Source organism: Nannobrachium achirus, assembly GCF_963921795.1.
Source record: "Nannobrachium achirus genome assembly, chromosome: 7".
NCBI lineage: Eukaryota > Metazoa > Chordata > Actinopteri > Myctophiformes > Myctophidae > Nannobrachium > Nannobrachium achirus.
In genome coordinates, this window is record NC_137816.1 from 45,375,085 (window position 1) to 45,396,891 (window position 21,807).

The window sequence follows — 21,807 nt, forward strand, 5'->3', positions numbered from 1 at the left end:
ACGTAGATGTACTCTGTTACAAGTAGACATCCAGAATTCAAAATGTACTTGAGTAAAAGTTTGAAAGTTTTGGCATTAAAAATGTACTTAAAGTAACAAAAGTAAAAGTACAAAATGTTTGAAAATAGCAGATCTACAAGCTCACAACGCGTTGCATCACGACGCGTTGTGAGCTTGTAGATCGGCTATTTTCAAATAGCCAAGGTATATAATAGGGCTAAAGTGGTTCATGTATGTTTTATAATATTATAATTTAGATCTGCAAAGTAACTATAGTTTTCAAATAAATGTAGTGGAGTAAAAGTACAATATTTGGTTCTGAGATGTAGTGAAGTATAAGTATTGAAAATTGGAATTACTCAAGTAAAGTACAAATAACTCAAAAGTGTACTTAAGTATGTACTTAAAGGGGAACTCCACCACTTTTCAACCTATGTTCATATAATTGGTCCTCACTCAAAAATAGCTTCTTTTTTTTTCAGAGGAGGGCTGTGGGCAGGTCAGAAACCCATCGTCTTGTGACATCATCGATTGCCAATCCAGCTTATAGAAACTGCAGGCTTTCTATTCCTGAAAAGTTGCAATTTTAAAGTGGAAGCCATTGTTCTCGCGATAATAAAAATGGATGGATGGATTCTGAACTTCCCAAAGCTCTCCTAGGAGACTTGGACTGAGTAGAAAAAAATTGTGTTATTTTATCATGAACATTAGTGAGGACCTATTGTATGAAGACAGGTTGAAAAGTGGTGAACTACTCCTTTAAGTACATCTACTTAGTTACTTTACACCACTGCTCTCAGAGTGGAATGAACCATGATGGTTTTATTGTGTAGGGAGAGAAGTGTGACTGTTGACGTCATTTCACCCAGCTGCCAAAACTACACAACCAGCCTTGATTTGATGAGGGGAGCGATAAAAGGGGCCAAGAGGGTGATAACTGTTATCAGCCCTAGGGATGATGCGTCAGTAGCTGAACCATCGTGCCACTGTGTGCTGCTGAACTGGTAATGTGAGCAACCTCGCTGCGCAAGTGACTCAGCGAACATGTCAAACTGCCACAGTCGCTGTGTTGATGAAATGCTATTTTCTTGTTGCCCGTGTGACTAAATTAGGCTATGGGTACCGGTATATGATCGGTTGCGTGTCGATATTGCGACATAGCAACTGTTCGACGGTTTATTCTTTCGACACGGGTTAATGTTAACCTGGTGAGAAGCTACACACACACACCTGCCCAAGCGCAAAGGTTTAGCTATTTAGTATAGAAATTGACTTTTCTTGAGCAGTGTGTGTTCCAATTTTGAGGTACTTGAGTATTTCCAATTTCCAATACTTTTACTTCTACTCTAGTACTCTGGTACATCTCGGATCCAAATCTTGTACTTTTACTCGACTACATTATTTGAAAACTTTAGCTACTGTAATAGTTCATTTGCAGATATAAATTATAATATTATACAACATACATAAACCACTTTAGCCCTATTTTATACCTCGGCTATTTGAATAATAGATCTACAAGCTCACAACTCGTCGCAGATCGGCTATTTTCAAACATTTAGTACTTTTATTTTTGGTACTTTTAAGTACATTTTGATGCCAATACATTTTTACTTTCACTCAAGTAAATGTTGAATTCCGGACTTTTACTTGTAAGGGTGCCCTCACACCAAAATACCTATGAGAGTGGAATCCGTGTTCCGCCAATGCATTTCAATGAGAAGGGAGCGTTTTTTGCAGAAATCCTCTGCTGGCATGAAACCGCTTCACTCTCATTGAAATGCATTGGCGGAACGTGGATTCCACTCTCATAGGTATTTTGGTGTGAGGGCACCCTTACTTGTAAGAGTATTTCCTACATTGCAGTATTGATACTTTTACTTAAGTAAAACACGTGAGTACCTTTTTCCACCACTGATGTGTGATGTAACATGCCAGTTACTGTACTGCATGTTCTCTTGAGAGCCGGCGCGCCCCATCTCCCCTGTAGCGGACCCTGATGTTGTTGCTTCACCGGGCAGAAGAAGGGGAGAGTCATGGCTTTACCAGAAATGAGCTCCCGCACGCGTGGCACTGCCACTGACCCGTGTTACTGCCTCTGACAGTCCCGCCGCAGTGGGTGTCTGTGGGCATTCCATAAGCACGCGGGGAGCACTGCCACCCACCCCAATTTAACCCAATTAGAACTAATCCTTCGGTTGCGGGAAGGGTGGGAGGGGAGGGGACAAGAAATGGAGATGGGGTGAAACGGAACAAGAACATGGATGGAGGTGAGCGAAGGAAGGGAGTAAAGCGGTTAACATCGCGAAAGAGGAAGCGGCACTGGGTGATGATAAGTTACAATTTAAAGGACAACTTAGTTTTTTTTTACAACAAGGGTTCATATTTTAGATTGTAATTAGAGAAACGAAAAGATGTTCAAATTTCTATTGTTTTAGCCATTTTAGCAATTTTGATTTCAGTGGTTAAATATGTATTTTTAGACACAATAAGCCAGCGATTTCTTTATGACTATTTATAGTAACACTTCCAGCTCCCATACTGTAAGTCACATCTGCCCATGAAAGATTGCGGTGCATCTTGGGAATGGGCTTATTGTGTCTAAAAAGACACATTTAGCCACTTATACGCATGCCCCACCCACTGAAATCAGAATAGTTAAAATCGCTCAAACAATAGAAAGCAGTACATGAAAACATTTCAACGCTCATGTTTTCTTTTCTCGAAATACAATCTAAAATATGAACCCTTGTCGTAAAAAAAAAAAAAAAAGTTGTCCTTTAAAAAATAACAAAGTAAAAGGGAAGTGGGGTGGGGGGCAGAATTACAGAAATGAGGACAGACAGAAAAAGAAGCGAGAAGGAAACAAGAGGTTTACCTTGGCATGCCCCGGTGCGGTGGTTTGGGATGAAGCCGCGGCGGCAGGGGTGAGGCTGTGCCGGGCACATCTCACAGGGGTGACCCCACGCCCTCCCCACGGTGGCACAGCACAGGGTCTTGGTGCACACAATGCCCGTCAGCTGGCCCTGGCACATCTGGTTACTCACCGAGGCAAAGCACGGTCCAGTCCGGTAGTCTGCAACAGCAACACATGGGAGAGTGTTAGCGTGCAGTGTACACAAAGTCAAACAACAATTAACCCATTTAGTGCTCCAGAAATGAACGGGTTAACATGTCCAGCGTGCCTCCCGCAGGCTGCATCCACGACCGTTGTCTTATTTTGAAGGCCAGAAGTCCATAGCGTAAACACTTCCGGTTTGACGTCATGACGTCATTCACCGGAAGCGATCGTCATCAACATGCGGTTGTGTAATGGCCGATCGATGCCTTTCAATATGTGTTTTATTAGCGAGAATCTAATGCCATCCTTGGCTTTAAAAGTGTTGTTTCGAGATAATTGACATTAAAGATGAGATTCCCCGTCGGCCTCCATGTTAAGGGATTACTATTTTGTGCACGTGCATCCGTGATGATGATGAATCAGCGAGTCCAATCGTGCCAATCGTTTCCAACGGACCATCGGGTAAGAACGCCAGCGTTACTCTATATACAGTACTTTTCACGAGTATACTCGGGATCGGCTAGAAATGAGTTAAAACGTGCATACACACACGCACGCACGCACGCACGCACATCAAACACACACACACACACACACACACAGGCATACACAAAATATCAAGGCGTCAAAGTATATTGTTGCGACCATAGGTCGCAGATTAGTATGTGAACGGTCACAGCTTGTCCGTATGTACTCTGTCTGTCTGTCTGTCACGCCTGACACTGGTTCTATGGGTTTGTCGCTATGACATCACACTATGGCTTCACTGTGATGTCACACTAACAGAATCCCTTTATTCCCATATATGGAGTTCCCTGATGAGATCCCAATATTACCGTGAGCCCATATCTAACAGGACTTCATATGGGAATGCCCATATATGGAGGCCACATCGGCCATATACCACACTAACGGCTGGTTGTACAGACAGGGATCTCCATGTATGGGCATAAAAGGGTATGATGTCAGATGTCATAGACATCATAGGACTTTCACATAACAAATAACTGAGTAAGCATGTTTGGGCTCTCATAGCATATCTCCATATACAGTACATGGATCTCCATATATGGGTACCAGTAACTGGTCTCAGTGGTCTGATATACATCACTGGCCAGATGGCCAAGAATTGGCGCGACCTCGCCCTAAGTCGCCCTGAGGCGTCTTACCAGTCTCAGTGTCTCTCTTTTGTTAGGCAATGGTCAATGGATATTCATTAGTCGGACATCATCAAAGAAACACCAATAAGCTGTTGGGCACTCTGAATGCCCTTCCAAGGTCCTTATAGTCTAACCATAACCTTGCCTTCAACTTAACCATGCCCAACCTGAACCAGGAGCAATCTCTAATCACGTGTGATTGCCATTTGCCACTGACAAATCAATGCCATTTTCCTAAAGACAATCACAGCCTTTCCTTGTGTAATATGACAGGCTTATCTTGGAATATACTGTAAACTGAAAGTACAACTTTATGAACAAAGTCTATCCAAGCTCACATTTTTGCATCATTAGCCAAGAATTGTGTGTTACCAAGAAAATAAACCTTATCAGATATTTACAGCCCGAGCCAAAGACGTGTGGGAGTTCAAACGCTCACATCCTGTTCTTAATGGTCCAAACTAAGAAGGGAAAACAAAATACAAACACTCCAGCTTCATGGATTTGTTTCACGCACATATCTTTTAAATACCAATGACTTCTGCACTCTTCCACGCCATGCAGTTCATGGCAGCCAGCAGCCACCGACGCATGCTTTGTGTGTGCACTTGTCATTTGTAGCTCGCTCTCAGGTGCACTTTAGCCGTGTTATATTCAGTGCGGTTTGGGTGTTTGTGTGCGTGTGTGAGTGCATGCCGTGCATGCGTGTGCATGCAGTGCACCCATGTGGGTGGTTGCGTGTGTGTGTGCAAAAGAATAACACAAAGATAGGGAAGACGTCTGGAAAAGCTTTTAAAGTAGCGTGGGGGAGGATGTAGGGAAAGGAGTAATAGACACTAAAAGAGTACGGCAAACACCCAACCCCCCCCCAACACATACACACATGAAATATCTGGAAGGGAAAAGCATGCAGTCCCCAAACTGTTGTAAATCCACATTGGGTTCTCAGGAGAGTGGCACCCTGTACTGTACTGCAGTGGTGGAAAAAGAACTCAAACTTAAAAAAATAAATAAAGATTATTCCACGATTTAGTAACCCATTTTTCACGTAGTGCCAATTGCCTAAGCTGTAATCCTGGGCTCTGCTCTCCCTCTGCCAATCTGGGGAGAGCCCCAAACTGAGCTCATGCTTCCTTCAGTGCACCAGGAGTGAGCAGGCCATTTTTTATCACCTGACAGGGGGGAGGTTCCCTGGTTGGATGTAGTGCGTGGAAGGAACACATTATTCCAACCAGTTCCTTTCCCCTCCATCAGGCGCCCCGGCTGGCCAGGGGGAGGCAGTATAGAGACCAGGATTACTGCATGTTTTGTGAGGGTACCTACCCTAGGGGACACGGGGAGAACATGCAACCTCCACACAGAAAGGACATTTTGTCAACCCCAACTAGGGTGTGGGCACTGATGACACAGAGGAGAGAACACGCTGCCAGGGCCCACAGTGTCCGCCACCGGGAATCGAACCCAGGACCTTCTAGCTGTGAGGCGATGGCGCTACCGAATGCATTTTTCTTTCTTTAAAACTTTGACAAATGTGTTTTGACTGTGATAAGGATGAATGGCTGTTTAATTTTTTCAGCATTTGAGCCACGGACCATCATTTGATGACATTTCTCAGACCCAAAACATTTAATATTTTGTTATTGTTGGATAACATTTCCATGCCGTATTGAAGTGGTCATAGGAATGATACACAGGCAAATGTTGATCAAAATAACAATTATTTTATTCAATAATTGTGTAGACTTCTTGTAAATTAAGTAATGCAGCTGTTTAACAACAATTTAACATTTGAGAGCGCAAAATTAAACCAAATGGACCCGTACGGGATGTCATTGTACTCTCTCAAGAGTTAAATATCTATAAGGGGTCCCTTTGGGTTACCAACTCTCCATCATTTAGCTGGGGACCACCTGTAATCCCCTCCTCAAGGACCACTGGTGGTCCCCGGACAACTAGGTTGATAGAAACCACTGCCCTAGTCGTGTACTACCTTAGCAATTCCAGCTATGCAACAATCTGGGGAATAGGTCATCATTCCAAAGAGCCGTCGGGGCTGACGGACAGGGTGTGTCTATGGAACACAGCAGGTGGTTTCCACACCAGTCTGGACAACCAACAAGCTAAACACTCTGCCCTGACTGTAAATTCTGTCAAATAAAAGGTCCCTGCTCTCCCCCAACAACACTTTTCATCTCTCCTCCCCTGTTATCCATCCGTCCGTCCTACTGTAAAAAAAAAAACCCTGCATACTTTTACCCCCTTTATTCGTTATTTATCTTCTGTGCGTGTCCAGTTCACTCCCCTCCATAAATATATCACTCCTCTTCTCGATCGAAATAAAATAAAATAACTCCCCTTAGATGGAATATAATCAGAGCCCAATCAGGAGAAAGACAGAGAGACAGATGACTGATGTACATCAAGACACAGAGGGGGGGGGGGAGAGAGAGAGAGAGAGAGAGAGAGAGAGAGAGAGAGAGAGAGAGAGAGAGAGAGAGAGAGAGAGAGAGAGAGAGAGAGAGAGAGGAGAGAGAGAGAGAGACTCATCCCTTCCCAACAGAATCTGGCCGCGGTCCAAAGGCAAAAATCATTTCCACATTTCACTGCAGACAACAGACAGCGAGAGGAAAAGAGGGAGTCCCGTTCCAACATTACGCTGGTTTAAAACAAACGAGACATTGTGCGTTTTCCCGTGTGGACCGGTGGCCGGCCGTCACGTGCAGCTCAGCCTCCTCCAGTCTGTGTCTCTGGCACGGCCCTGTGTGAAACACAACTGGGTCATCTCTCTCTCTCTCTCTCTCTCTCTCTCTCTCTCTCTCTCTCTCTCTCTCTCTCTCTCTCTGCTTCCTCACTCCCTCTTACACACAGTCCAAACTCTCAGCCTTCATTTAAAGACATTGTGCCGTGATCCCCCCCCCTACAGCATAATCATCAGGTATTATGATTATACTAGATTTTTTCTCTCCAAAAAAGTGTACAGAAAGTGTTTAAAATTATGTTTTTATGTGGCTACACCCACCTGCTCATAGAGGGTATGTGCGTGACATCATCATCATCATACCTGGAAGTTATGCTGGAACGCTTACTAAGTGGCAAAAACAGCCCATACATCCAAACAGTATCTGTTTGGATGTATCTATCTGATTGCATTAAACAATGTTAAACAATGTTGAACTCACTTAGCCACTCACTTTTCCACTCGATTTGCCACTCGATTTGCCTACTTTATGCATGCGCATACCCTCTATTAAGTATGTCTGGTTGTCAGGTGGGTGACTGGTGACCCAACTGAAGTTAGCCACACCCACAGTGTTGTTGAATGGTAAAAGGGGAGGGGATGATTTTATGATGACATTATATCAGTGTATTTCAATTGGGCCTTTTGACTCAGAGGCTCTCAGCTTTCAGGAAGTAACCAAAATACATATGGAAGACATATTTGTATATTATAACCACACCTGGGGGTCTATTAGAGTAATGTTAGCTCCATGGACACATACAAAACTATGGCACGGCATGGCATGGCTTTTCGCCCCTGCGTCTTTCTTGAGTACATCCACATATGTTAGTTTGGGATGTCCTGGTGACCGGTGCCCATGTGTTGGTTTGCAAAAACATGGCTGTCATCGAGGGGCTGTCAACACCTGACCTGTTTCGCCAGGACAGCCCATATCGCCCAGTCATAAGCTTACTCTGTGCTCTTGGATAGCTCAATAAACTTATACCGATGTTTCCTGTTGAGATTGGCAGATTTCACAGGCCGGCTACAGACCTAAAGGCACAAAAACGAGTGCGTGTCGTGTGGGGGAGGCGGGGGGCAGGCACAGCGCAATGCATTCCGGATGGGAGTTGAGTGGTTTGAAGTCGAGTGCGAGTCGTGTGGTGTTGTGTGGTTGCGTCCAACTTGCTCACGACTCGCACTAGACTTCAAACCACTCGACTTCCATCCGCAATGCATTGTGCTGTCTCTGCCCCCCGCCTCCCCCACGCAACTCTCACTCAACTTGTGCGTTCCAGTCTGAGTGCAGCGACACAGGTTTTTTCCTCTCACTCACGTCACTTTGTCTGCTGACCTCAGCAACGAAATAAACAGAAAATAAACAAAAATAAAAAATAAAACAATTCGCAGGAGGCAAGCAGTGATCACCCCATGATGTGTACTGCAATGTCGTTTCAAATGCACCACTTTTTTTAGAGTAAAAAAGAAAAAAAGACCTGTGTGACATGTGTGATCTTGGCAGGTTGCCCCAGGAAATGTGCCAATCTCAACAGGAAACAACAGTATTTAATGCTCACACAAGAGATCAGAAATATGTGATACTATACAGTAGGTCTTCTTTTATTTACCAGAACTGATTATTTGACAAAGTTTGCAATAACTAAGAGTTTCTCAATGATTCCATTAGACTTTCAAAGGAAAACTTTCCAGTTTGTCTCCCAGTGCCTCCCTGCATATCTGACCTGTCCTTCTTAACATAGCCTTGTTACATATGGTTATGTACTGGTCTACTACCAGTACAGCGATGATAGTGGCTGTGGTGCCGACACTGTTGGATTATGTAGTAGTGATTTTGCGCTTTCTGACACCCCTTTACCATTGAAAGCCATGCTTTCAATGCGGTGCATCGCAATGCGTTGTGAGCTGGTAGATCTGTTATTTTCCCTTTTTGGCCACTTAAAGAGGTGTTGCCATAGTTTTGTACTTTTTCTGTTTTTATGCGTCTATGGAGTTGACATTACTCTAATAGACCCCCAGGTGTGGTTATAATGTGCAGATTTGCCTTCCCTGTGTATTTTTGGTTACTTCCTGAAAGATGAAAGACTAGGCCTCAAAAGTCCAGGTCGAAAAACACAGATTAAAGACCCAATGAAATGACTATTTTGGGGATTTTATTTTGAAGTTTCAGTTTGAAAAGGAAGCCTGTGTGTTTCTGAACCAATCCGAGGGGACCAGCCCTTCAGGCGATGGGATTTAAAATCTGAGTAATGGGAGTAATGGGAGCCAGCAATGGGAAATAAACAGCTGAATGTAATCAAAGGTTCATTTATATTCAAAAAGTCTATCTATGTCATCACTTTTTGAATTTCTGTTCACAGGAAGTAATTAAGAATGGCCTATTTAGGGACCTTTGATATGAATATACACAAAAATAGTTTATTTTCTATTTCTTTGGCATCTAGTGTTAGGTATGGCCATTATCACTACAGATATGCCCTGAAAGTGTGAAAAACATGTTTTTGATTTCACCCTGTCTTTAAATTACATCATATAATCATCCCCTCCCCTTTTACCATTCACCCAACACTGTGGGTGTGGCTAACTTCAGCTGGGTCACCACCCACCTGACAACCAGGCATACTTAATGAACTGGAAACCCAATTTTAACACTTTCTGTACACTTTTTTTTTTAAATCTAGTATAATCATAATACCTGATCACCACGTTTTAGGGGGAAAAAATCATGGCACTGCATCTTTAAATGAAAATAGCATGGCAACAATCGGGACGCTATAGGTTGAAAGTTGTTAACACTGAGGATTTTACAATGTACACACTTGCGCGTTCTCTCTCTCTCTCTCTCTCTCTCTCTCTCTCTCTCTCTTTCTCTCTCTCTCTCTCTCTCTCTCTCTCTTTCTTCCTCTAAGTCTATAGAATATAGAATCTATAGCAGTCCTTTGCAGGGTTTAAACTTTAGAGTCATCTCAGGAGGAACGACGGGGCCTTGAGCAAACGCTGCCCTGCTTGGAGCCAAGCAGGGTTGCCCTATGATCAGCAAACAAGCGATCAACAGCTATAGTGTCTGCGTGCCTAACCTTGTGTTTCAACACAGTCAGAACAACAAAGGATCATCATAACCTAAGACCGTATGGTCTGTGGAAGGCAATTACCGGGGCTATGGAAAGTTTTTACATGGCGCCCCCATATAAATTAAGTACAGTAGACTGTATAAACAGAGAACCAAGGTTTCCCTTTTCATCAGATTAAGGTCTACGTGGTGTTATGATTGTCTGCTGGCTGCCACACATAATTCGTCTGACATAATACCTGCTTATTAAGGCTTCTACTAGAGGAGACTTAAAGGACAACTTTGTTTTTTTTTACAACAAGGATTCATATTTTAGATTGTAATTAAAGAATATAAAAGATGAGTGTTAAAATTATTTCATTTACTTCTTTCTATTGTTTTAGAGATTCTTATTTCAGTGGTTGCATGGGGGCATGCGTACAAGTGGCTAAATATGTTATTTTACACAGAATAAGGCCATTCCCAAGATACAACGCAACCTTTCATGGTTGGATGTGACTTATTGGGGCTAGAAGTGTTACTGTAAATAGCAATAAAGAAACTGCTGGCTTATTGTGCCTAAAAAGACATATTTAGACACGTACGCATGCCTCCATGCGTACGCATGCCCCACATTTTAGCACGGTAACGAAGCAAATGAAAACATTTTAACACTCACTTTCTCTTTTCTCTAATTACAATCTAAAATATGAACCCTTTTTGTAAAAAAACAAAGTTGTCCTTTAACCAAGATATAGATTAGGATCACGAAACCAAACTGGATGGAAGCATGCCACTTTAATAGTAGACAGAGGTCAACAGAGGAAGGCTATGGGGGTGAACGTGGTGTCACACCAGCTATCTTTCTCTCTGTCTCTGTCTGTATCTCTCTATCTCTCTTTCTCTCTCTCCTCTCTCTCTCTCTCTCTCTCTCTCTCTCTCTCTCTCTCTCTCTCTCTCTGTCTGTATCTCTCTCTCTCTCTCTCTCTCTCTCTCTCTCTCTCTCTCTCTCTCTCTCTCTCTCTCTCTCTCTCTCTCTCTGTCTGTCTGTCTCTAAGTATCTCCATGAGCAATCGTCGTTGTCGGGCAAAAACCTTGTATCTCCAAGTTTCAAATTTGTATGTTCTTTCGCAAAGTAAAGCCCTGCTTCATCGTACAAAGCCGTCGCACAAAAGTAGTGAAAACAGCAGCACACATGTCTGTTTTCACTAGTTTAAATCATTTTCAAAATGAAAAGTGCAATACGAACGGTTTTGGACATACAAGGTTTTCACCCGCAATACAACTTAGGGATCCACCCATGTCTTGTACATCTGGGAACAATCGTGCGTGTTAACACTCACAAAGGGACAAGCGCACGCACATATACAGTACAGACACACACACATATGCATGCACACACGCGCACACGCACGCACGCACGCATGCACGCACGCACGCACGCACGCACGCAAATTGTCAAAGCCAGTCTCCAAATCTCCTACGCAGAGACCTGCCAGAGATGAGCTCAAAACAGACCGAGACGCATAAAAATGTTGTTTTCCGTTTGTTTGGGCCGTGCTGTGGGAAACACATTTCAGCACATCAGTCGTTCTCAGGAAGTAAGGATGTTCCCACTGTAGGATATATGTACCGGTACGTTGTTGGGCTGGGTTTACGTGAGCCGCGTCCAGCAATGGATTCCCTATTGTGAGGGAGGCAGTCTCCGTGGGCCCGTGAATTCAATGCACACAACAATGATCCCTGTGCGAAAGGCAGGGAAGCCTGTCAGGAAGTGGGTCAGAACAGGTTCCTGGATCAACTCCAAAGATCATTTATATACAAGGAATATATCGCCGGCTGTCGGGCGTTTCCTTGCGTCCAAAAAACTTTTTGAGGAAATGGAAAAAAGACCCCGGTTTCCAATGCTTCCAGTGTAGTTATTATTTAGTCACAAGCTCTTGTTGTTAATACCCTTTTATTAGTTAAATATTTATAAAAAAAAATAAACTGACCAGGCATCCATATTTATTAGGGCATGTCATTATAGGCAAAGGGTTTTTAACATTTTTCAAAAATAGCCAAAATATCTACAAGTTTGTGAACTTGTAGATATAGGCATCACAATGTATTGTCAACTTGTAGATCAGCAATCTTCACTACTCTTATGACAGTGTCATACGTTGAAGTATAAAATAAAGCATTTTGAAAAAAAACATTACAACATGACATATGGAGATACATTATCTATGCCCGACAGCGACGATATATATATCCAAGATTTTTGTATGCACATAGTAAAATCTTTAGTGTTGACCATTTGAGTCCATTCTCAGCATTAAATCGACACTGGTGTTTTACTATGTATGTAATATATTGTGCGACCGTGCGACCGTGCGTGTTCGTGTGTGCATGTGTGTGTGTGTGCATGTGTGTGTGTGTGTGTGTGTGTGTGTGTGTGTGTGTGTGTGTGTGTGTGTGTGTGTGTGTGTGTGTGTGTGTGTGTGTGTGTGTGTGTGTGTGTGTGTGTCTGAGGGAGAGGCGGGGGGAGCATGCATGTGCTATGGGTCCAGTATCTGGGCGGGACCTTCCCTGAAGACAAAAGGCCTGTCAGCAATGGTCTCTTTCTCCATCAGGCTAACAAGCAGAGTGCACGCACGCACACACACACACACACACACACACACACACACACACACACACACACACACACACACACAGTCAAGCACGCACGCACGCACGCACACACACATACTGATGCACTGAGCTAAGCTTAAGGGTTTGGTTATCTCTCTACCGAGGCTTGCAATGGGCTGGAACAGGCACTGATAGTGGGGAAAGTCACCAGGGCATTAGCGAACAAAAGCTGCTCCTCAGCTGACTTGCCTTAACCATCCCACCCATAACTGCTGGCTGCATCATCGACTGTGTCATCATTTACGCGTTGCCATGTTTCGGACAAAACTTTTCGGCCAGTCATCCTGGGAGAATTGAATGCTGTCACACAGTGAGCGCTCAATGTCATTGTTTCATAAGCGAAGCAAGCCGGCAGCAGGAATGATGGAAGCCCTGTGTGTCAGTGGGAACCGAGGCTGCGTCTGGCTGGTCCCACATTCCAGCCTTAAATCACATTTGGTAAAGCAACAGACGATACATTGATCTGACAGGCCACATTTTCACCACTGTACGTTTGCTGGGTGGAAACCGCCCTTCGACGGGAACCCTCAGCAGCAGCAGGAGTCAGATGGCAGGGAGTAGGGATGGGACGATAAGCGATATTATCGTTTATCGTGATAAAAAACACTCACGATAATCGTATCGTGGAGATTTAAATTATCGTGATATCGTCCTCCGTCATGCACTGGGATCAATTCAACTTTTATTTGCCGAGCTGCATATGCGGTACCACTTAAACCCTCTATAATTGGTAAAAGGTACATACTTTTTCACTCTATCAAATGTCTTTGCCAAAAAATAGCCGATCTACAAGCTCAAAACGTGTCGCTTTGCGACGCGTTGTGAGCTTGCAGATCGGCTATTTTTTGGCAAATGTTCCGCCCCAGGTTAATGGATTTTGATTATCGCGATAATATCGTAAATTGCGATTTCTTTTGTCATAATAATCGTGATATGAAATGTTCATATCGCCCCATCCCTAGCAGGGAGTCACACAGCTCGGCAACTGGGATGTGTTCATACTGTATATACCGACGAACACTTGCTTTCCATGACCAGGTCCAAGAACACCCCTGGGTCCCTGAAATCCCCGTTCCCACCCCAAGGTCACGTGTTGTGGAAAACCTCCTGGCCTTGCTAATGTGATAAGATCAGAGCCTAATGGGGCACTGCTCTCCGTAAATTGCATTAAAAGTGTGTGTGTGTGTGTGTGTGTGTGTGTGTGTGTGTGTGTGTGTGTGTGTGTGTGTGTGTGTGTGTGTGTGCGTGTGCGTGCACGCACGCGTGTGTGTGTGCTCTGAAAGCACAATGGCATTCCCTTGGGAGGGGATGGATGACGGCCAAGGAAATTCCAGTGAAAGTAACTTAACCCAAAATGCCACTATATCCATTGGCCTACTTTCTCTACCTTTGCGGAGAATCTTCTGCTACAGTATATACTGTATATCTGAGTGTTGAACAGAGCCCCCAAATGACTGCTACCAATGACATCTCTTAGCATGAGCTATTGTACTTCAACATGTGCTGACAGCTAAATAATGACATTGAGAACCAAAGGCAAATTAAAGAAATAAACCATCTTAACTCAGACGTCAAGGTGATGCAATTTAAGGTCCACAGATGAAATATAGTTAGATAGATACAATGAATAGGCTATGAAGATTAGGAGCCTTTTTTGTAATTTGTATTTGTTGACCATGTATTTACTGACAGGTAAAGAAGGGGGCACTCTTATTTTAAAATATAATCACTTTCTATCTGTCACATCCGGCTAATGGGTAACATGACAATGCAAAGCTGGTTTGGTTGCTTTGCTGTGGAAGACACCAGCGCAAGGTTTTTAAACCTTTCGATTAGTTCTACTTTATACGTATGTCTATTCTCACACACACTTTGACATACTTTTGTGGTCCGTGTCATAATCAACCTGTCACTCAACAACAAGATATAATTCTAGAGCAAGGGTCTTCAACAGGGGGTCCGGGACCCCTAGGGGGTCCTCGGAGTTACTACAGGGGGGCCTCCAATTTTGAGTGATAGAAACTTTTTTCTCCTTTTTTATATTAACCACTTGAACCCTTGTGTCCATATTCTGAGAACTTTAGCCAAAAATAGTAGATCTACAAGCGCTGCGAGCCGTTGTGAGCTTGTAGATCGGCTATTTTCGGCAAAGAGGTTTCATGTAGAGAGGAAAAAGAGCAGACTAAGTACATATTGAAAGGTCAACTTCACTAAGTATTGACGGTTCAAGTGGTTAAATGTCTGAAAACACAAATTGACATGAATCCAAGCACACTGATGATTGTGCTGTCAAACAATGAAACTATATAGAATCTATGAAAAAGGTAGTGGGGGTCGCTGCTTCATCTCTCTCTCAACTAAGGGGTCCTTCCTTGGCCTGAAAAGTTTTAAATTGAAGAAAAAGAAAATAACTTTCTCATGAAGAATGACGAGGAGACACCATCTTCTACGAAGATGATCTCTAAACATCCACGTATACACACACACACACACACACACACACACACACACACACACACACACACACCCCACACCCATCAATGTGTGTGTGCGCGCTGTTTCAGAAACCATCTGTTTCAGAAATCAACACAGAGACGAAGCGTACCTAAAAGAACTTCACACACAAACAAAGCAAATGAGACCTTTGCCACGCTGGCATCAAACATCCAGTGACACCATTTCTTCTGAGCTTCTAAACGGCCTCACGGAAACCCTAGCCAAGCTTCTAGCACAAGAAACAGTGGAACCTCGAATCACAACATGTAGACCAGTTACTACACAGCAGATAAGACTGGGCTCTGACTGAGTCGCCATGGCAGACCGACATCATCTTCATAGTTACATGTTGTCATTGTCGGGCAGAAACCTCGTATCTTCAGGTTTCAAGTTTGTAAGTTTTTTCACCAAGTAAAGCCCTGCTTCATCATACAAGTCTGTCGCACAAAAGTAGTGAAAACAGCCGATCTACAAGCACACAACACCGCAAGGCATTGTGTTCATCGAGGCGTTGTGTTCATTTTTAAAACGATAAATACAAAACGAAAGGTCTTGGACATACGAGAGTTCCACCCGACAACGACAATGTTTTAAAGGGGACAGACACTGAAGTAAAGCAGAGGACCGAGTGTCCTCAGCCAGGGCCAACTGACATGCCTTTAAAGTCTGGCCTTGTTAAGATCGATGTCCGTAATTAGAAGGTCTGCTGCCAATCCAAATATTAGCTTTACAAGGTCATCGGTGTGACCTCCACGGGTCATCACCACAACAGACCCCCAGCCCGCCTGCCTGCCCCCTTAGTGTTGGAAGATACATACATATACACTCCACACATGCCTACACACGCATGCACAGATACACACACACACACACACACACACACACACACACACACACACACACACACACACACACACACACACACACACACAGACACGCACAGACACACATTTGACACAAACACAGGACAGGCAACACTCACTCTGCGTGTGCTTGTATACTTTGGAGTCCTTGCGTACATGTGCCAAAGTTGAACCACAGGGGGGCGGCGATGTCTCCGGTTTACAAACAGAACACATTCGGAGAGACATTACATTCCCCAGAGCATCGTTTGAAAGCAGATGTGGAAAATAACGGTCATTTCTGAGCACCGGCTTGACATGCGAGTGTTCCACAACAAACCACACATATGAACGTAGGCCAGCTCTGTGACTACACACACAACCCGCTTTAAAGCTCAACTCATACTCCATCACACAATGGTGCCGCTTGCCGAAAAGAACGGATTTTCAAGCATGTAGAATTGACCAGTAATCCTGGTCCTCTATACTGTCTCCCCCTGGCCAGCCGAAGGGCGCCTGATGGAGGGGAAAGGAACTGATCGGAATAACGTGTTCCTTCCACGTGCTACGTTCAACCGGAGAAACTCCCCCCCTGTCAGGTGAAAAGAAGTAACTTGGACTCCTCATGCATAGAAGTAAGCATGAGGTCAGTCCATTGTCTCCCCAGGAGACAACGGAGTGTAGCGCACAGGATTACATTAGATAATTGGCACCGGGTGAAAAAAATGGGTTACAAAATCGTGGGATAAAAATGTAGATAGCAGGTAGAATTGAGACGTAAGTCACACTAGCAAACATCATTCAGCACAAGGCCACATATTTTTGTACAAAAGCGATACATTTTGTCAGTACAGTGCATTGCTTACTACGGCAATGTGTTCCTCATTACCTCTCTCGCACTGAGCCCCGGTGAAGCCATAGGTACACACGCAGCGGTTTGGAGCCACACACCGTCCTCCATTAAGACAGCCACTTTCACACACCGCTGCAGAGAGGGGGAAAAAGAGAAACAGGTGAGAAAATGTCAACCTAAAATTAATAAATAAACTTAAAGCCATATGAATGTGAGAACTAGGACGGAGGTGCCACGTCCTTTCCGGTGGGGGCTCCTCACTGACAGGTGAGCCAATAGGGCACAATAGGCCATCACAGTTTAAGCCCCGCCCCATCCTGACTCTGGTGCCGGAAGCGATTTCCCCATTAATTTCATCCATAGACATTTCATAAAGTATTTACTTAAACGTCTTTTAAGCCTCTGACAAAGCCAACCCGGGTGCTGGCGAATCATGGCATTAAACGATTATATTTTTGTTTTTGTTTTTTTGCATGCAACGATGAATTAGAAAGCTGAAAAAAGGGGCAGGGTACAGCACTGTCTACATAATTTTTGTCAAAAGTGCAGAACTACACTCCCACAAGTCACTGCGAATGCCATTTATTTCCTAGAATATATCCCATAAAACATTGCAAATTGCACCAAGGCGTGCTCAGTTGAGTTATCCAGGCCAGGATATTGCCTGACAAGTAGTGATTTTCATCTCTGAGGCCGCGCTTATCTTCATCTTTAAAATAGCGCATCATATTTGTAAAAGTAAGACTCGCTCACAGAGTTCAACTGAAGTGCATTAATCTGCCGGGGCTGACAGGGGGGAGTAGCCACGAGCTCCACCAATCACAGACGTCGACGTGTCCATTGAATTGTTACGACTTTATGGCTGATAATATGAATGGGCAGTTTACTTCCGGCACCTCACTGCGATGCCCTAGCAGTGGCAAGCAGTGGGAGGAAATATGAATGAACGCATTAAGACTAAAGTGTCACTTCTATATTAACAACTTCAACCATTATTTTATACTTAAGCTATTCAAAAAAAGCAGATATACAAGCTCATAGCAAGGCACTGAGTGCCGCGCTACGAGCTTGTAGATCTGCTATTTTTAAAAAGTCATGAAAATGTGTCCAAATCTTTGAATATATTTTTACAGCGAACATTTGTAACTCAAATCATGGTGAAAGAATGATTGTGTGGAGTTTGCATGTTCTCCCCGTGACTCCTAGGGTAGATGCCCTCACAAAAACATGCAGTAGTCCTGGTTTCTATACTACCTCCCCCCTAGCCAGCCAGGTGCTCCCCAATTCCCCTGGCGCGGCAGGGGGAGAGCGGAAACCAGGACTACAGGTTAGGTAGTTGGCACTGGGTAAGAAAATGGGTTGAAAAACCGTGGGATAAGAATTATAAAAAAAAAAAAATCATTCTTTCACCGCGTCCCTGGAACAACATATTTTTTAAATATATTGACATACAGTATATGGTAGGGCTGTCACAATTATTACATAATCGTCTAATCGCAATTATTTGACATAATCACGATTATTTTTCATAATTGTCATAATCGTGTCCATGTTGAAAAATGTTCATATATATTTTTTAAGGTAAAAAATTGTGGAAATAGCAGATCTACAAGCTCACAACGCGTCGCATCGCGACGCGTTGTGAGCTTGTAGATAGGCTATTTCCACTATCAATGTTCTTTTTTAAGAATAAAGTTGTCAAATATGTCAGTAATTTCTTTGTATATAGGTTATGTGTCATATCTACCATGTGCAACTTCAAAGCCTAAAAGCCAAACAGAAATGTGATTGTCAACGACAAAAACACAATTAAAGCTATACTGTGTAAGTTGCTCAACTAGTGGTCAGTAGCGGTATTGCTTTTTTCGGCCGTTTTTCGGCCGGAGTCGTCGCGGACCACCGCCGCGGACCACCGGAGCGGCGCCGCAAACCACCGCGACCGATAGTAATCCGTGGAGGGGTAGAACGCATGGTAGAACGTAATTTTCTGGCCAGGATTTGTGGATTAAGAGGTTAAAATCCTTCACCATGGTAAACACTGTAGCCAAGCGGAGGCGCTTCCTGGAGACCAGAGCAGATAAGCTGTGATTGGCCGGTAGTGTACCATGTGTGCATGATCGGCGATGTGATCGGTGATGTGATTACTACAGATGATGCAGATTACGTCATTTTGGCGCGAAATCCCGCCCCTGTCACTGCTAAGAAGAAAACATATAAAGAGAAGGCTTCAGAAGCTGAAAATAACGGAGTGGGTGTTCTAAAACTTTAGCGATTTAACAGTTAGGACAATTTTAAGATTTGTTTTATAAAAAAAGTTACATGGTACAACTTTAAATTGTTAATCGCAATTATTTGAGTGACATGTAAAATGTCATAATGGTGACAGCCCTGGTATATGGTCATATTGTGTTGGTAGAGAGCGGTCCTTACGTTGGCCACAGTGGTTTCCCACGTAGCCCTTCTGACACTGGCAGTTGTCCTCGGCACATGTTCCCCCATTCATACAACGGATGTTACAGTGCTGAACTGTGGGAAGAGGATCACACACACACACACACACACACACACACACACACACACACACACACACACACACACACACACACACACACACACACACACACACACACACACACACACACACACACACACACACACACACACACACACACACACACACACACACACACACACACACACACACACACACACACACACAGAGAGAGAGAGAGAAAACAAAACGGACACTTTAGAGCAGTGTTTCTCAAACTTTCAAATGTCAAGGTCTCCCCTTAACTCTGACAGTGTACAAATGGAACCAAATGAACCCGTCGGGGTTCCATTCATACACTGTCAGAGTTACAGACTTGAATGGTTCGATTTTGGCCCCCCTAAAGGAACCCACAGAGTCCCTGGAATCCACTTTGAGAAACACAGCTTGAGAGGTTATACTTACAACAAATGCACAGTAAACACGTTTTTCGTTTTTTTTGGTAAATCATGTTTAGATATAATATTCCCGGAATGTTATTGTGAGAAAACAGATGAGCACATTTGAGCAAACATGCTGTGAGTTGAAACATGGAAGAGAAGTTGATTGTGGATCGCCTCCAAGGCACACACACCCATTCCGCACGCACGCACGTCGCACGCACACACACACGCACACACACGCACACACTACAAAAACAATCCGTGTGAGATGGTCCACTATTTTCGAGAGCCTGATTGCAACATAGATCAATTATTGTTGCAAGTTTGGGTGAATATCAAGCACTGTTTTGTGGGGGGGGGGGGGGGGAGTCTTTGGCCAAGTATCATTGTGGTAATGTGCATGTACTGTAGGCCTACTAAAGAATCATTGTGGCAATGTTCATGCATGTATTATAGAAGCATTATGGTAATGTGCATGTGCTATCCAATCATTATGGCAATGTGCCGTACTAATATTAAGTAATGTGGGTTCAGTATCATTTTTACTACATGGTCTGGAAAAGAAAACGAAGGAGAGGATAATACCCAGTAAAATCCTCACTCACTGTTCCTTTACACTACAAGAGTCTACAAATGTAACCAAATTCCAAATTGACAATTTGGTTCAGTCTGTACACTCTCAGAGATACAATTTGTAAAATCAACAGTGGAGATATTAGTGTGAACAACTCATTAACTACAAAGGAGAGAGCGGAAAGCTTTCCACACAGAAATAATCTCTGCCTATACGGTTTTTCAACACAATAGGCAAAGACACCACAATATTATAAAGGTGTGTACTGGGAGTAACCAATTAGTATCATGAGTAACAGCAGCATCATTATAAAGGTGTGTACCGTACTCTACTACTGGGAATGGGATTACTGTGGGAGTATAGCCAACCTGACTTGGAGCCACAGGAGGGTGAGATCTGACCCGTGGGACAGGTGCACATGTTGGGTCTGGAGCAGAAGCCATCTCCACATGAACTCCGACAGATAGCTGCAAACATAATCATGACATACATGCAGCTTAAAGGTTTGTGGTATAATAACAGCTTAAATCATCATGTCCCAATTTGTTTGTTTCTATTACAAGAAGATAGCGGACAGAGAGGAAGGATGACGCCATGCAACGCAGGTCTAGGCCTGTCACAATTATTACATAATCGTCTAATCGCAATTATTTGACATAATCATAATTATTTGACATAATCATAATTATTTAGTTATAATCGTCATAACCGTTTCCATGTTGAAAATGTCATATATTTAAAAAAATAGTGGAAATATGCGACGCGTTGTGAGCTTGTAGATCGGCTATTTCCACTATCAATGCTCTTTTTTAAGTTTAAAGTTGTCAAATATGTCAGTCAATTCTTTGAGTAGTTAGGTTACAGTATGTGTCATAGCTGCCATGTGAAACTTCAAAGCCTAAAAGCCAAACAGAAATGTAATTGTCAACGACAAAAAAACACAATTAAATCGTCAATCGCAATTATTTGAGTGACAATTAATAGTCATGCAAAATGTCCTAATTGTGACCTGCACAGGTCCCCAGCCCAGCATCGAACCCGGGACACTGCCATCACACGCTCATACTGGGTGAGTCGTCAGTGGCACCCCTCCTTCATGGGCTTAAGAGGGGTTTTGGCGTATCGTTGGGTTAACAACGTTTCCAGTTTAGAGTTTCTTAAAGGCAACATAATCCATGAACTAAAACTCCAGATCTATAATAGTTAAATACTGTAACAGACCCTAGTCCAATTATAGCGGCTCTGCTTTTTTAACCCTCGTCGTGGTTAAAGGAGACCACTTGGCAGTGAGGCTAAGCAGTGCTTTTTCCTTTCTTTCTCTTTCTTTCTTTCTTTCTTTCTTTCTTTCTTTCTTTCTTTCTTTCTTTCTTTCTCTCTTTCTTTCTTTCTTTCTTTCTTTCTTTCTCGACACTTACCGTAACTAAA

General features: G+C 43.4%; 1 protein-coding gene across 1 annotated transcript in view; it reads right to left on the reverse strand.

Moving 5' to 3' along the window:
- Positions 1–21,807, reverse strand: part of fbn1 (fibrillin 1) — a 125,768-nt gene that overhangs the window by 99,179 nt on the left and 4,782 nt on the right. Inside the window, exons 4-7 of the mRNA XM_080730725.1 lie at positions 20,751–20,849; positions 19,305–19,400; positions 16,911–17,006; positions 2,879–3,076 (exon numbers count right to left, since the gene is read on the reverse strand). Coding sequence (XP_080586851.1) covers positions 2,879–3,076; positions 16,911–17,006; positions 19,305–19,400; positions 20,751–20,849 — 489 coding nt within the window. The remainder of the gene's footprint in view (positions 1–2,878; positions 3,077–16,910; positions 17,007–19,304; positions 19,401–20,750; positions 20,850–21,807) is intronic.